The 15,200-nt window shown below is 41.5% G+C and overlaps 1 protein-coding gene across 2 annotated transcripts in view; it reads left to right on the top strand.

Moving 5' to 3' along the window:
- Positions 1-137: 137 nt before the first annotated feature.
- cers1 (ceramide synthase 1) overlaps positions 138-15,200 on the top strand; it is a 37,821-nt gene continuing 22,758 nt past the window's right edge. Inside the window, exons 1-2 of one of the 2 annotated variants that reach the window (XM_044360799.1) lie at positions 138-566; positions 1,027-1,399. In XM_044360799.1, the coding sequence (XP_044216734.1) occupies positions 1,151-1,399 (249 nt within the window). In that variant the 5' untranslated portion in view covers positions 138-566; positions 1,027-1,150. Of the gene's footprint in view, positions 1,400-15,200 lie in introns of both variants that reach the window. The other variant, XM_044360798.1, reaches the window with a different exon arrangement.

The raw sequence follows: 15,200 nt of genomic DNA, 5'->3' as shown, positions 1-15,200 counted from the left end.
AATGGTGATGTCTTGTTTGTAATTTTGTTCTCATTTGGCTGTACTGTCTCTTTAAATCATCCTTTTTTTTAAATCCTCAGCGGTTCAAGCGAAGAGTTCAAAAAGAAAAGATAGCGGTAATTACGTCACGCCCCCCTCAGCTTTTTTTTTCTCTCTCCTCCGTTTCTCATAAACGTACGCTGTCGCCTTTTCAACGTAGCAGTTGAATCCTATTGAAAGCGGAGCAGCGCGGCTTGTCAAAAAACGCAGCGTTGGACACGTTGACCAGTGCAGAGCGGCGGCAGAGGAGGAGAAGACGAAGAAGAAGAAGAAGACGAGGCGTCTAAGAGGGAGGCGGCGGGTCTCTTCAATAGGATAATTATTTTTCTTATTTATCCTTTCGTCTTCGCTGGAATAACTCCTCTTCTTCGTGTGAGACACGCCGGTTCGCCATGAGTCTATCTTTGTAGCGGAAAAGAGACGTTATATAAGGCGAGTAACGGACAGAGATGAGACCGTACGTTACAGCATAGCGGCACAATAATCGCATGTGCTGGCTGGTTTCGACGCTGAGAGGCGACAGAGACGTAAGACCTCATGGACAAAAATTGAATTTGTCGATGTGTGTGTGTTTTCCATCACGTTTTTGATTAATTTATTACAGCTGATAGCTAGCTTGGAAGCCGCTGCCAATGCTGGCCCATTCACTATTGTGTGCGTTTGATTTAACTTAGCTAGGCGGCTAATCAGGACGCGCTGCCGCTGATGAGCCCGTGTGCGTAGCGGAATGATGAGCCGAAGAAACCTCCAGACAGTCGCGGATGGCTCCGATTAACGGTCAAAACACTATTAAATAATTGGTTTGTTTGATTAATAAATACAGGCGCATAGCCACTGTGTGTGTGTGGTCAGACCTGGTGGGCCCTAGCTATAATTCATAAAACTATCCTGAATGCGAAGAATGGGCCCATGCCTTAATTTGGAAAACAAAGAATTAGGCTACTGAGGAGGGTAAGCTGGTTAGATAAGATTGATTTTGTGTTTTAGGTGAGCTAGCAAGCTTGTTGACGGATTAGTCACACAGTCTGGACTGTACAGCTCCCAGGAATCCCTGTGTCCCGCAATCGGAGTGATTTCCCCCCGGTTTCTGCTCTTTCTGCGCCGCACTACAATGGGCGGTCACACCGGGGACACCGGGCCGGTAGAAGTGGATCCAATGCCGGGATACTGGGACCTCTTCATCAGAGCCTCCACTGCCATGCTGGAAGCATGGAGAGACTGTAGTTCTTGCGGTCTGGAGCTCACCAAACGGACTCTCCTGGATAACGCGTACATTACCTGGAAGGAAATATTCCTGTTCTTCTTTTGCGCCTTTTTGTGGACGCAGATCAGGCGGGGATTGACAGAAAGTCTGTTCAAGGTGGGTGACACACGATCACAACACATACTGATCCCTCAGCTGCGCAAGGTTAATTTATTTACATCCTTAATTAATGGGCTTAGTAGCTCATTCGTCTAATTAGAGCTCCTGCACTGCAGAAATGTGGCCCCCAGTCTCTCAGGAGTTGTTACTGAAGGCACATGCTATGGAGCAAGGCAAACAGAAGAAATGAGGGTCAGTGTGTGTGTGTATAAGCAGGTGAGAATCAGTTTAACAGATGTCAACAAACATTGGATCCAGTTGTAGGTTTAAGATAAAGAAACAAACCAGGAGAAACTGACAACATTCACCTCTGCTCAGATAGCTCAACCACTGTCAGAAAACATTAACCTGACCCACAGCCTGCCAAAAACACAGCTGGGAGATAAATCTTATACACACACACACACACACACACGCATGTACACACAGTTTTCACACAAGGTTCTCAATGGTTCCTGTGTTTGAGGTGTGTAGTGTCTAGTAGATTTGCATTTTTTGTACATTGAATTGATCTGCAAGCTTCAGTCTCATATAAAGGAAGGTATGAACATTATTGAAGTATGTATTTTATAGTTCAGAGGCCAAATTGGGTCTCACTAAGAGTGAAACAGCTCATAGGTTTCATCTTCATCTTGCATTTTCATCTTTTACATAATGTTTGCTCGCTGAATGCAGCCCACTTATAATCTTCTGTTTAATGCATTTGTAATTTGCATTTGAGTCAATATAATCCTGAAGCTTTTAGATTTAGAGTCGGGGCTTTTAGGTACTTTTTGGGGAAAGGCAGCAAAGTCTGTACAGAGACATCCCCACACACACCATGCCTAAATCAGTCAGTCAGTCAGTTTAAAATATTCCAAATTAGGTATGAATAATGTTGATCAAATGTAATCTACATGTAACTTTATATTGGGATATCAATATTAGAAGTATACATTTTATGGGAAATCAATTAAGAAGCTGTTAATAGAAAAATAAATAGACAAACAGGAATGTCTCAACTCCAGTAAATCAGATACCTGACAAATCAAAGCGTTATATCACATTGATGCAAAATTCGTACACATGTAATAATCAATATATTGCCATCAGTCTTGCATATTGATTTACAACATTGCCCACACTGGCCTCATACAGCCAGAGATATTAATTACAGAAATGGCCACTTCGATTTGAATAGTAGATAAATTTATAGCGTCCCACGGTGTCGATATCATCATATTGCCCACTGATATTTCAAATGTGAACTATTGTATCTGCTCTATTCGGAAATGAGACCAACAGACTGTGAAACATCAGATTGGTGCTGCTACTGTTGAATAGAAAATTATGGTATTCGATAGGTACCTGAGAATATGCACTTGCAAAACTGCAAAAAGCCTCACATCACAACATTGTTTCTTGCTACAGCACATCACTTACAGGCCAGAATCTCTATGCTGACAAACGGGCCTTATGCCTGAGTCTCTTACATTTCCATGTCCTGAGTACCTCCACCCTGTTGGTTTATCTGGGGAGAGGCCTTTCTCAGCAGACTGCCTGGATGTGGCCTCCGGCTGCCATCATCGTGGGTGGGGGTGGAGTGTCTACACGTGGTGGATGCTACGATGATGATGCTGCAGCGGTATACTGTAGCTCAGGGCCCCATGTGTGAAGCCAGATGTGGCCTGAGAATGCAAAGAATGAGGCCTGTTTTGCCTTTCACATTATGTATGTGTGTTTCTCAGCGTGTGACTCACAGACCCCTATGGAACAGTATGGGATGGACCCCATTTGAGGCCCCCATATTGTAATTTTTCTAAAAGATAAGGTGAGATTTTTTATATAGGGTGAATTAGGAATCAGTCTTTGTGCCCTCTGTTATTTAGTGCATGTATAATACTGCCTTTATAGTGCTTACATTAGGGATGAAGAGGATTGGTTCAGTGTTAGGTTAGCCGTGCTGAACTAATGCAATATGAATATTGCTGTTATACATCACAAAAGCTGAGGTGGGCTGTCAGATGGGTACAACCACATTATTTGAAGTCTTAATTGAGTACAGCGTATACCGCTGACTAGAACAAAACAGGATGTTTTCTCACTTGTTAAGTTGGACGTTACACCATAGTGCATTTAATAACTTGTGAGTAATGATTGAATATGTGGGTTTTCACAGTTGATTAGTACACAATTGCAGTAAAGTGGGTGAGCTGTCATATGAGCATAGTAAATGACAGCACAGACAATCATGAGTACACATACTTTATTGGGTTCAGAATTCACAAGACTGTATGTACATTAAATGTTAGCTTAGACATCAGAGGACAAAGCAGAGCCAAGTGAATGAATATTCACTGTGCAAGCTTATCCTGTTGTGATGTGATCTGACATGTGAAGAGGAGTGTTGGTACCTCTGACAACCTTTTGAAAACACTGAATGAAAGAATGGTGCACAATGGAAGTTATGTTTGCATCAACAGGGACTGTTGACTGGGAATTTCATTTGTCAAATTACATTCTTCATTATGTAATTCAGGGGACTTTCTCATGCAGAGGTTGCTGGTAAATTTTAAGAATCCATCTGCCACAAGAGCTGACGGATAAAAATAATTAGCTTTCTGTTTTGTTACTTACAGCACTCCCAGTCATGTTTGAAGAATGACAGTTGACCCACTTCAAATCTCCATTTACTCTGGTCTGCATTTTCCACTGTACAGATTCCAATTATGAAAGCAGTCCAAGTGATACTAGCTCCTTTGTCTGTTCTGTATGGCCTGCTGTACTCAGTGAGTGGTAGCACAGTGACAGCAGCCAAACCTCGTTAAAGTGAGACTCATGTCTTCTGGTGGAATTCACCCACTGCCAAAAGCCTCTCTGTCAGAGCCTCTGCAACAGATTCATTACTCTCAATTGGGAAGATTTATATATACAGAAATACAGCTGATGAATCCAATCACATTTAAAGCCATCAAGGATTCAGTGTTTGGACACTTTTGGTTGCGGGGAATAAACCTGGTCCACAAACAAGAGCAGGGAAAGAGCAGGGAAATAAATGTCAAGATTGCTAACTTAGATCATCCTTTGTCCAGTATTTGGAGGATTCTGTGTCTTTCTGTTTATGTTAACCAAAGCAAGGAAACTAGGTTCCACATGGTACCATAATTTCACGTGTCAGTGAACATACCGTTGGGTGAGGTCAGGAGGGAGTGGTGGGGGTGGGGATGGCCCCTGTACACAGTGCTGTGTGGTTGAATGAGTGTTTCTCATCACGTTTCATATCAGGTTCAGTGTTTCCCCTAGGTTTACTGCTGTGGAGTGAGGTATGTGGGGGGGTACTGAGCAAAACTCGGGAGAGTCTCAGCAGCCAAACATTTCTGACATTTCATTCTCACTAAAATGAGGTTAGGCTAACCCATTGTCGCTAACCTCGGGGCTAACCCCCTTCACTTTAAAGCCCCACTCTAGCCTGTGTTACTTCCAGTTTAACAGTTAATGTTCTTTTTCAAACAGAGAATGGGTTATGGTTAATAGTTGGATGTAATCCATTACCATGACAACCAGCGCACTGGCGATGTGTCGGAATGGTAGTAATATTATAGCGTAACCTGTCCACTTACTACAGCATTAGCTATATAGACTTGGATACATGCCAGTAACAGAGATACAATGTGTGAAATCCAGTGTCACTACTAGGGCTGTGCAGTATGACGATATATATCGTGTGACAAGAGAAAAACATCTAACGTGTCATATTATGTTCTATCGTTTATTTCGTTACGCAAATCACACTCTTTACGGCAGTATTTTTCATCATTTGGAGTCTACCCATCTTTTGCACGGATTACATTGATAAATTTCTTGTCTTGGCTTTTTACTCACAAAGCTTTTATTGCACTTACAGTAACATAACGAGTTTAGTTGTCATCAGCTCTCCAACTCTCCACCGCTGTCTGTCTCTCCTCTGCTGCGCTGCACACAAACGGAGGGCGCAGCCCTGACTGTGCTGAAGAAGAGCAGAGAAGAGAGAAGCAGCGAACATTTATCTCCTGATTTCATAGTTTTCCCTTTTCGTTATCACAACGTGTTTCTGGCACTGTACAGTGTGTGTGCGCAGCTGCTCTCTGCTCAGGCAGTCTTTCATCCTGTCCTCTGCTGCTGATGTGATTCACTTCCTGCAGGTACTGCTGATAATGAGAGGCTGGTTTGTGTCAGCCAGTAACTAAGTTTACGAGAATTTGTCAAATGTTAGGATATGTGGCAAACTCAGATAAACAGTTAGGCTACATACAGACAGTTTTCATTGTGATGTGCTGTGGTTGTGTGAAACTTACCGGCGGTGGTAGTGTGGGCAAAGCAGTTTAAAATATCGCTTTTCTACATAATTATGCTTGTTAAACAGGTGATTTAATAAAGTGCGTATTGGCTTTCTACTTGTGAAGGTTTTGTTTTACTCACAATAATGAGTGTAGTTGTTGTCAACTCGAGTAAAACATTATCGTTCACATTAGCGCTCAGTGTCCTCTGTTCTTTTCGTTAAGAAACAGAGATGCACCACTAGGAGTGGACGCACTGGCTCATCTATGGCTGAACGTGCTGCTGTACGCATTCCCCCCGCTCAGCCTCATTGCTCCGATACTGATCAGAGTGAGAGAGCAGTGGCTATCTTTGATTTTTATAGCCCCATATTGGCCCAGCAGACCGTGGATGGCGGAGCTAGCGCGGCTCTTTCACATCCAGCTATGGCCGCTGCCGTTATTCAAGACTTGGTGTCACAGATGCACAGACAGATTTTTCACCCACACCTTGAATGACTGGCTCTTTGGGCTTGGCATGTAAGAGGGTAAATTTAAATGAGTTGGGTCTCCTGTTGAGGGTGATTGTGACTATCTAAAGCACAAGGGCGCCATCTAGGCATTCATTGTATAATGGTAAGTGGTATTTGAAAGATGGTGTGAAGCTGGAGCCATTTGTTTCAGAGTTCTGTTCCGGATATATTACACTTCCTGCAGGATTTACTGGAATTTAAAGCTTTTTCCACCATTAAAGTTTATTTGGCCTTGATTTCAGCCTGCCATGTGGGTTTTGGGCAGCTTTGGACAGCTTTCTCTGATAAGGAGGTTTATGAGGGGAACCCGCTGACTGCGGCCTGCGTGTAAACCTTTAGTTCCTTCATGGGACTTGCCAACTGTTTTGGAGGCACTCTCAGGGTTGCCGTTCAAGCCTTTTGGGTTGTACTTACTTAAAGTTGCTCTCTTTCAAAATCCTGTTGCTGGAACCGACATCAGCCAAACGGATAAGTGAATTACATGCGTTGTCTGTGCTTGCTTGTTTTCACCCGACTATGATAAGGTGATGTTGTACCCTAACCTGGCTTTTGAGCCTAAGGTTAGCGAGTCTTCTTATAGCTGCCTGATACTGGAGGTCCTTGCTTATCACCCGCCACATTTTGCAGAGGAAAGTGAGAGGCGGCTTAATTCACTTTGTCCTGTAAGACCCTTACACGTCTATTTGGACAGGAGTAAGGGATCTAGGAAGAGTGACCAGCTTTTCGTATTTTGGGCCCCTTCTCACAGAGTGAAGGCTCTGACTCACCAGTGCCTGTCACACTGGGCGGTGAAGGCTGTAATTCTGGCTTATGAGAGTCATGGACTGGAGCACCCTGAGAGCCTGCAGGCTCATTCCACCAGGGGTAGAGCCACCTCATGGGCCCTGACGACGAGGGGCATTTCTGTGAATGACATCTGTGCTGCTGCTAGTTGCGCATCCCCACACACGTTTATTTGGTTTTACCACCTGGACGTGACGATGTCTTCACTGGCGCACTCAGTCCTTAGTGTGGGTTCATGTTAACTGTGTGCAGGCTTATGGGGAGGGCTTTTGGTCTCAACTTCTTCTGGGTCAAGGTGTTATGGGCTTCGGGAGTGAGAGTAGGCCATATCTCCCATAGTGAGATACCGAGCAAGGTTTGAAAGTGCACCTTTGGTTACCAGGGTAACCACGGTTCTCTGAAAACTGAGTGAGGTATCTCACAACACTGCCCTGCTGGCCAGTGCAACTTAAGATGAATGGTCTGTCTCGTGACAGACTTGGTGGTATTGTAGCTTCCATGATTGGTCACGCAAGAAGGTGCTTCCCATAGTGAGACACTTCACTTTGTTTTCAGAAAACCAGGGTTACCCTGGTTACCAAAAGTTTTCCTTCCTCATTTTCTTTGTCCTCACTCTGCACAAACATGTTTGTCAGAGCATGTGCAGGCTTATTTCTTTATATGCTTATGTTCATTTAAAAGGCTGTTCACCTGTTAGTTAATGAGTTGTGTGCATTTGATTTACAGTATATGCATGTGTCTGTCTGCATTTATGAGTTAGAGGTTTCAGATACATGCAGCGTGTTCTTGTTTGCATATGTTTTGTGAGTCATAAGTATGTAAGTGCAAGAGGTTACTTACTACATCACACACATTCTTAATCCCCCGGGTGGATGTGAGTGTGAGTGGAGAAGATGGTTGTAAATTAGTGTTTAGAGGAGAGGACAAAGTGATATTTCTGGAGTGAGAGAGGAAAGGTAGAAAAAGAAGACATGGAGTGATCTAAGGGGATGAATGAAAAGAGAAGGAAGACAGAGTAGAGGAAGGAAGGAATGGAGGAGAGAAGTGGGCTGAGGGGCCAAGCCTGCTGACTCAGCATGCAGCAGCCAATTATTAACACAATTGCACACATTCCCATACTCACGCTCATAAGTTGGTAAAAAGACATATGCTCTCTCATAGAAAACATACAACTTTTGTCCACTACCCAACTGTCATATCAAGCAGCATCAAGGGATAGGCAGCACATACCTAACACACAAACAGTGCAGATAAACAAGGCAGGCAGTGGTCCAACCCTCTCAGCAGCAGCAGTTTATAACCACTCTCATAAATGCCTCCCATAGCCCCTCACACACACACACACACACTCACACTGAAGTAGTCACGCAGAGGAGTGCAGCTATTGCAGCAGTGTGCTTGCCATCTCCAGCCTTGTTTCAGAGCTTATCTCCCTGCATATAGCTGAGTAGTACCTCATACCCTGCTGTTGTGCTAAATGTGAATGCAGCCTGAGGTTTGACAAGGTCCCCGACCACAGATCCCAGATCACCTTCCACTAAGTCCCTGCTCATTGTTGTGCATTTGAGATGCAGACAGAAACCTGATACTGGCTTTGCGGTAAGGGGAAGTGCTACCCATTCAGCCAAAAGTGCCCACTCAGGTGAAACTTTCTTGTAATTTTGACACTGATTGGTAACAATTGTTCTGACATTTGGTTATTATTAGGCACATGCTGTGATCTCTCTTCCCCTTTCCTCTTGTGACGCAGCTATCTAATCCATCAGCATATGGCATTTAGATGAGCAGCACTTTCACTATCACCTGACATGTGATCTATTGCTTTACATGCTTCATTGTGTCATATATTATAAATACAAAGCACTTAACAGTTCTCAGAGCTGTCAGTCCCACTGTGCACAGGGGGTTCTGCTGTAATCAGTCATAATCTGTCACTGCAGTAGATGTAGCTGTAGAAATCAGCAAAGCCTAATTATATCCCATCATATTTGTTTACATCTATATTAATATTATACATGTAATTTTTTTTTGTGTATGTTTAGATTATAAAACGCCTACAGTAATGCCAGTGCCACAGCATGTTCCTAACCTTGTGTGCTGATGGCTTTTTGTCCTCGTGCACTTGTAGGATTGGCTGCCCGCAGGGTTGCTCCAGCCTGTAATGCACTCAGCATCAAGCTGGCCAGTTTCAATTCCTATTGATGCCTTTGGCAGCTTGTTTGTCAAGTTGCTGATTTCCATTCACATGCCCTTTTGACGCATTTAGACCTTCTGCAGTCTGTTAATTATTGAGGCATTTTGTTACATTCTGTCACAATGTATGTGGTTACATTTAGCTGGTTTCATCTTCTCAAATGTGATGATTTAATACTTTTCTTTGTCATACAGGATAGTAAACTTATTAACTTTGGGATTTGAACTGTTGTTGCTACAAAGACATAACCTTTGACTCTGGGAAATTATAATGGACATTTTTCACTACTTTTTAACATTGTACAGACAACAATAGAAATTAATCTGCAGATTTTCAATAATGAAAACATATTTTTTAAAACTTGTTTATTTAACAGGGACAATGGGCAGTCATTGACTGTCCCAGAGTTAGCTAGATAGCTAAATTTCATCAGCAGTCTCTGGGCAGACAAATTTACAGAAGAATTAATAAAAAATGTTACAGTTAATACAGGGGTACTGTAAATAAACATTGCATCGTACAAAACCAGAAGCACATTTCATTACATCATACAAAAATAAAACACCCTGTTTAGTATCTATGTGGTTAATGGTCACAAAAACCACATAGATTGTTAATTGCAGCCCTAACAGAAACAGAAAATGCTCACTGTAACTGTTTCCACACATCTTCCTCTCAGTTTCTTGTAGTTTAGCGCTCACTTCAGATGCATGTAGACTCTCATTTCTTCATCAGCAGAACAGGAAGGAATGCAGCCTTCAGGTTTGTTCGTAATTTCTCCAGTTTTGATATACTCAATATTATATTTTCATATGCCATAATTAAGTACAAGCCTGGAGTTGGTTTAACCCTAAGACAATTGAAAGACAGCAAGTCTATCAGTGATTCTACAAGAGGAAGAACCAGGGGGAGTGGTCGGCACTCTTACATGGTGAATCATAGCTAAAAGCAGCCATATATACCACTAGCTACAATGCAGGATCATGAATCATCGGTTTGCTGACTGTGACAGTCAGACTCTCTCTTCTGGTCAACTGGAATGTGCTGTGGGGCGTTGACCTCTACAGAGCTGCCAGCCTCTCTATCTTTTTCCTCTTCCTCTCTCTTTCTGTTGCCCTTATTTTCCTCCCGACAGACACAGTGGACAGGCTTTCATTAGACAAGAACACACAGTCACTTGGCAGCTGTCTCACTTCTAACAAGGCCACTCTATAAATGTGTGTGAGAGCGCAGTGGTCAGACGAAACCAAAGTATGCACATCCTATGCATGTTTGTGTGCGTTTGTGTTTGTGTTTGTGTTTGTGTTTGTGTTTGTGTGCATGTGTCAAGTCAGGTCAGCTTTATTTATTTAGCACTACATCATAAAATAAATTATCTCAGGGCATTTTTCACATAGAGGAGATCTAGACTGTACTCTTTAATGTACGGAGACCCAACATTCCCCCTCAAGCACTCGGCGACAGCAGCGAGAAAAAAACTCCACTTTAACGGGAAGAAACCTGGAGCAGAGAAAGAGGGAGGGGGAGAGGGGAGAGAGAGAGACAGAGAAGCACAGTAACAACAATAACAACAACAATAACAATAGAAATATGACTAATAATAACAGTAGTAGTGGCGGGCGTCAGGCTGGACCACGTGGTCTGCAGCTACAGGCAGCAGATGGTCTACAACCGAAGGTCCACGGATGCGAGACGAGAAAGCAGAAAATTGTGTGTTTGTTTCTGTGTTTCGTCGAAGTCCACGGGGTGTTGATAATGAATTGCTCGCCTCTCTTTACTTTGGTTATGGATAGTATTTCAAAAGCATTCTCGGGATGCAATTAGATCAGTTTATGCATCCCAGTCTCTCTCTTACTCTCTCTCTCTCTCACTTACTCACACACACATTGCAGTGGAAGAGACCAGTACATCCACATGGACTCACAGTCAGAAAAATTTTTCTGTTGCTAAATGTGACCAGAATAGTTGCCTAGGTTTTCATTTTTGTCTTTTTCTCTTTCCTATTTCTTCTGTATTTTTCTTTTCTTGTCCTCTGCATGCAGATCTCTCTGTCTCGCCCCCCTACCCCACCATGTGGTATTTGGTTAGAATGATCATATAACTGGTTAGTTCAGACCCTTAGGAGAATTCACCAGCATCTGGCAGCGATTACAGAGGTTGTTCTAACACGGCTCTGACCAAAGTGTGAGTCAGACAGACCACACTGTCTTGTCACACTTTCAAGAACACCCTGAAAGACTGCCATGTTTTGGTGAAGAATGACAAATATCTTCCAGTGGAGATGATTATGTCTTCAAAGTTTGGTTTGTAGATCTGTTTTTAAGAGGCAGTCATCGGCCACAGCATATATAGAGTCTTAAAAAGTGTGGGAAAGACAAGTGAAAATAAATAAACCTAAATCTAAAGCCATGCACAAGTCATCTTAATATATTGGAGTTCTTAGCTTGTTATAACCTTGTCATAAAAAAATAGACTAGATTTTAATTCTGTGTTCATCAATGTGAATAAAAGCTAAAATAGATCTGGGATGACATTGTGTTTCCATACCACAGACCCCAGCACTGTGTGTCTGTTGTATTCTTGCTATAATCCATACCTGAACCAATAACCTAACCTTAATCCAGCCATCCGATCTTTATTTAACTCCATTAGTCTGTTAGTGTAATGAGGCCTATGTGCAATGTTGGAGCTGTTACCATCACTCTGAGCCAAGCTCCTCCAGCTTGTAGAAGATCCTGTTCGAGAAACACATGTACACACACACGTTATTACCTGCAATGTCATGTGGCTTTGTGAGCAGTGTTAATAGTATTAGCGATCACTAGGGTAAAGATCTCTCAATATCATACAGCATTGACTCTTGCGGTGATAATTTGATATGAATTGCCTTTCTGTGATGTTATGATTCAGTATCAATTTTTGTGATTTCTTTTTCCTTTTTTTGGACTGATTGTGTAGAATTGTTGTTCAATACTGTCAGCGATAATCAATACCATGAAAATGAGTTTTGATTTTGTTGATTTTTATGATTTATAAGTGTGTCAATTTTATTCCATAATATGTAGGACATTAATTAGAGTTTTTAAAGACTAGAATAAACCTTATAGGCAGTTTTTTTTATTATATATATATTTTTTTAATGTTCAGCTCCATGTGGTATTGATCCAGATATGTCCTTGTGTTGTTTCTAATCTGTTAAACTCTGAATTGGCTCAAATCCAAAAAAGCACCAGAACTTTTATTAATCACAGCCAGTTGCTGCTTGAAATTGCGTCTTTGCCTTTGTATTAAAAGATGCGCTCACAATCTTTCAAATCTGTCTTAAAACAACAGTCAGGTGGCCAAATGAACACTGAAACAGGTATTTCTTGTTCATACTGACTATTAGAGGGTTCCTTCATAATGCACTTACAATGTAAGTGATGGGGCTTCAGCTGTCCAAATTAGTGAAATCAAGTAGATATCATTCAATGTTTCCTCTTTTTGGCTGGACCTCACAAACCAAAGCTGGCCAAAGGCCACCGAAGCTAAGTATCCCAGAATGCATTTTGCACCAACCAACAGCAATGGCGGAGATCAAGTTGTCACTGTAAATGTCACTTTATTAATTTTTAATATTTTTTCAGTCGAGAAAGTAACCATTTACATTCCCAATATGGGGTCAGTTTATCCAAATAACAGCTATTTGGACATCTGCTTTGCTGTTTTCAGAGATGTAAGGAGCCACTGGCTGGGTGCCAGCTGGTCATCTCAGCTGCTAGCCGTCTATGAAGAGTGGATAGTGCCATGATTATCTACCGAAAGAGACTGTTGTGTGACATTTACATGAAAAAAGAGGATCTGTGCGCCATCACCAGTGTAACTTACTGTCAATTTCCACATGTTACATGTATCTAGTGTCTAAATAAAGCTCTTGTATTCACAGTAAATAAAATAAAAGCAATATCACAAATACATTTATGAATACAAACATTACATGCATGAAACACTGTATTTTGGTCATTTACATTTACATGTTTAACATTAATGATTAACTTGAAAGTTACTGCATTAAAATTATTTTTCGGGTTGTGGGTAAGTGAAATAATATATAAAACATACATTTGTTGCCTTATATTGAAAAAGGAGTCATTATGCCACTTTGAGTTGTGTGTGTGTTTTCAGATAGCTTTAAATTATTATGGATTATGGTGAGCTCATGAACCACCGCCTGTTGATGCATTACACACTGTAGACTGGCCTGTTGAAGACAATGCATTTACACACGCGCACACACACACACACACACACACACACACAATTAGTCCTCATTCTCTCTGTATTGCCAACGGGATAGACGCTGCATTATGAATGATAGCCATATGTCTTCTAGCTGTCGGTTTGTACAGGAAGCAGCTTGAGTGAATAGTTGAACACTTAGTGCAGACTGTACCTTTATGACTCATATTCCTGCACTCTTTGTGTTGCGTAGAATTTGAAAGATCATCGTATTAACATGAAAGTTTTGTTTCTTCTGCAACATTCATAACCGCAGACATAGTTAGAAATAAAGACAGAGAAACCACTATAACGATTATATACTGTACTCGTCAGTATGGTGTCATCAGACGAATAAAAACCATATGATCACACATCACAAGCTTGGTGTTCCCTCCTCATAGCAAAATATACAACAGCATTAAATAAAGAGCTTACTGTATGCCACTTATTTCCTACAGTGTGCCTGTGCTGAGGTAGAATAGACACACTGAGGTGTTTCTGCTGTGTGTCAAAGTCACGTTAAGCGATGTAGGAAAATAATGTTTTGTCCCTGACTGTGATGAAAAAATGTAATAATGAAAACCAAAATAAGCTACATCTCACATCACTAGAGAGTATTGTGTATGAGGATCAGTGTTGTCACCTCACAGGTTTTTCTGTGTCATTCTTAGGCGAGTGTAAAAATGTGCAGCTGTGTAAACGATGTGCTGACTTTACTCAGTGCCAAACACTATATTTTGAAACACCATTTTTACTGTCATCTTCATAAATTTAGACAGAATAAGCCTCTTCCAAAGCTATGACAGGGTGAACAAAGTTGCTAATCTGTGATGTTATTAAGAAAGATTCGCACCTGCTGCAACAGATGCTGCTTCACAAATATGTAATAGTAGTAGTACAGATGAGTGTATAGTATGTTTTAGTTTAATCCTGTGAAAATCTTCTGCTGTGAACGCATGTTCATTTTACTTTGATGCATCAGGAGTTAATTTGAGCACCAAGTCTAGAGGTTAATTCCTCCACTGGGATTGACTAATAGGCTAGACCTCCTCCTGACAGGTGCACCAGCTCTCTCTCTCTCAAACACACACACACACAAACACACACACAAATACACACACAATTTCTTTCACATATGTACTGGAAAATGATATGCCCGCCACCACACACAAAATATAAAAGCTTCAAAGCCATTTCTTATTTGAATATATTTCATGTGTTCCTACAGCAGGAACTGAAACCACTGCACCTTTAATTCTCACTTAAAATAGGTTGCCAGATGCAGTGAATTGTGCACATTAGTGGTATTTGCTTTACTAGACAACAGGCTTTTTAAAGAATTTAAAGACTAAAAAGCTGCATTACATAATATTGAACTTCTGAGGACATTGTTCAAATAACCAAATTCATTCACTTTTTTCAAGACCTGCAGATTTTTCATCAGCGTTCTTAAAAAATTTGCTTAATCTTTGATGGTCAGGCGGCCACAGTGCAGCAAAGTCAGCAAAGTCAAACGTTTCAGAAGGTGTTTTTTTCCATGCCTAATGGCTACTACAGTAGATGGGTCATTACTGCTCGTCCAGTCACGTACCTGCGTGCAAATTAGTTTGCTCAGTGGCAACAGTGCCTCACCTAATCATGTTTTTTTAATAAAATCGGGTTCAAATGTAGTTCAGCCACAGTCTTGGTTCAGCATCAGTATTGTGTCGGACTGGCCATTTGGAGTAATGTGAATTTTCCAGCATCGGACCAGC

Source organism: Thunnus albacares, chromosome 9 (assembly GCF_914725855.1).
Source record: "Thunnus albacares chromosome 9, fThuAlb1.1, whole genome shotgun sequence".
Lineage (NCBI taxonomy): Eukaryota > Metazoa > Chordata > Actinopteri > Scombriformes > Scombridae > Thunnus > Thunnus albacares.
Note: the sequence above shows the minus strand (reverse complement) of the source record. Positions and strands in the feature narration are given on the sequence as shown.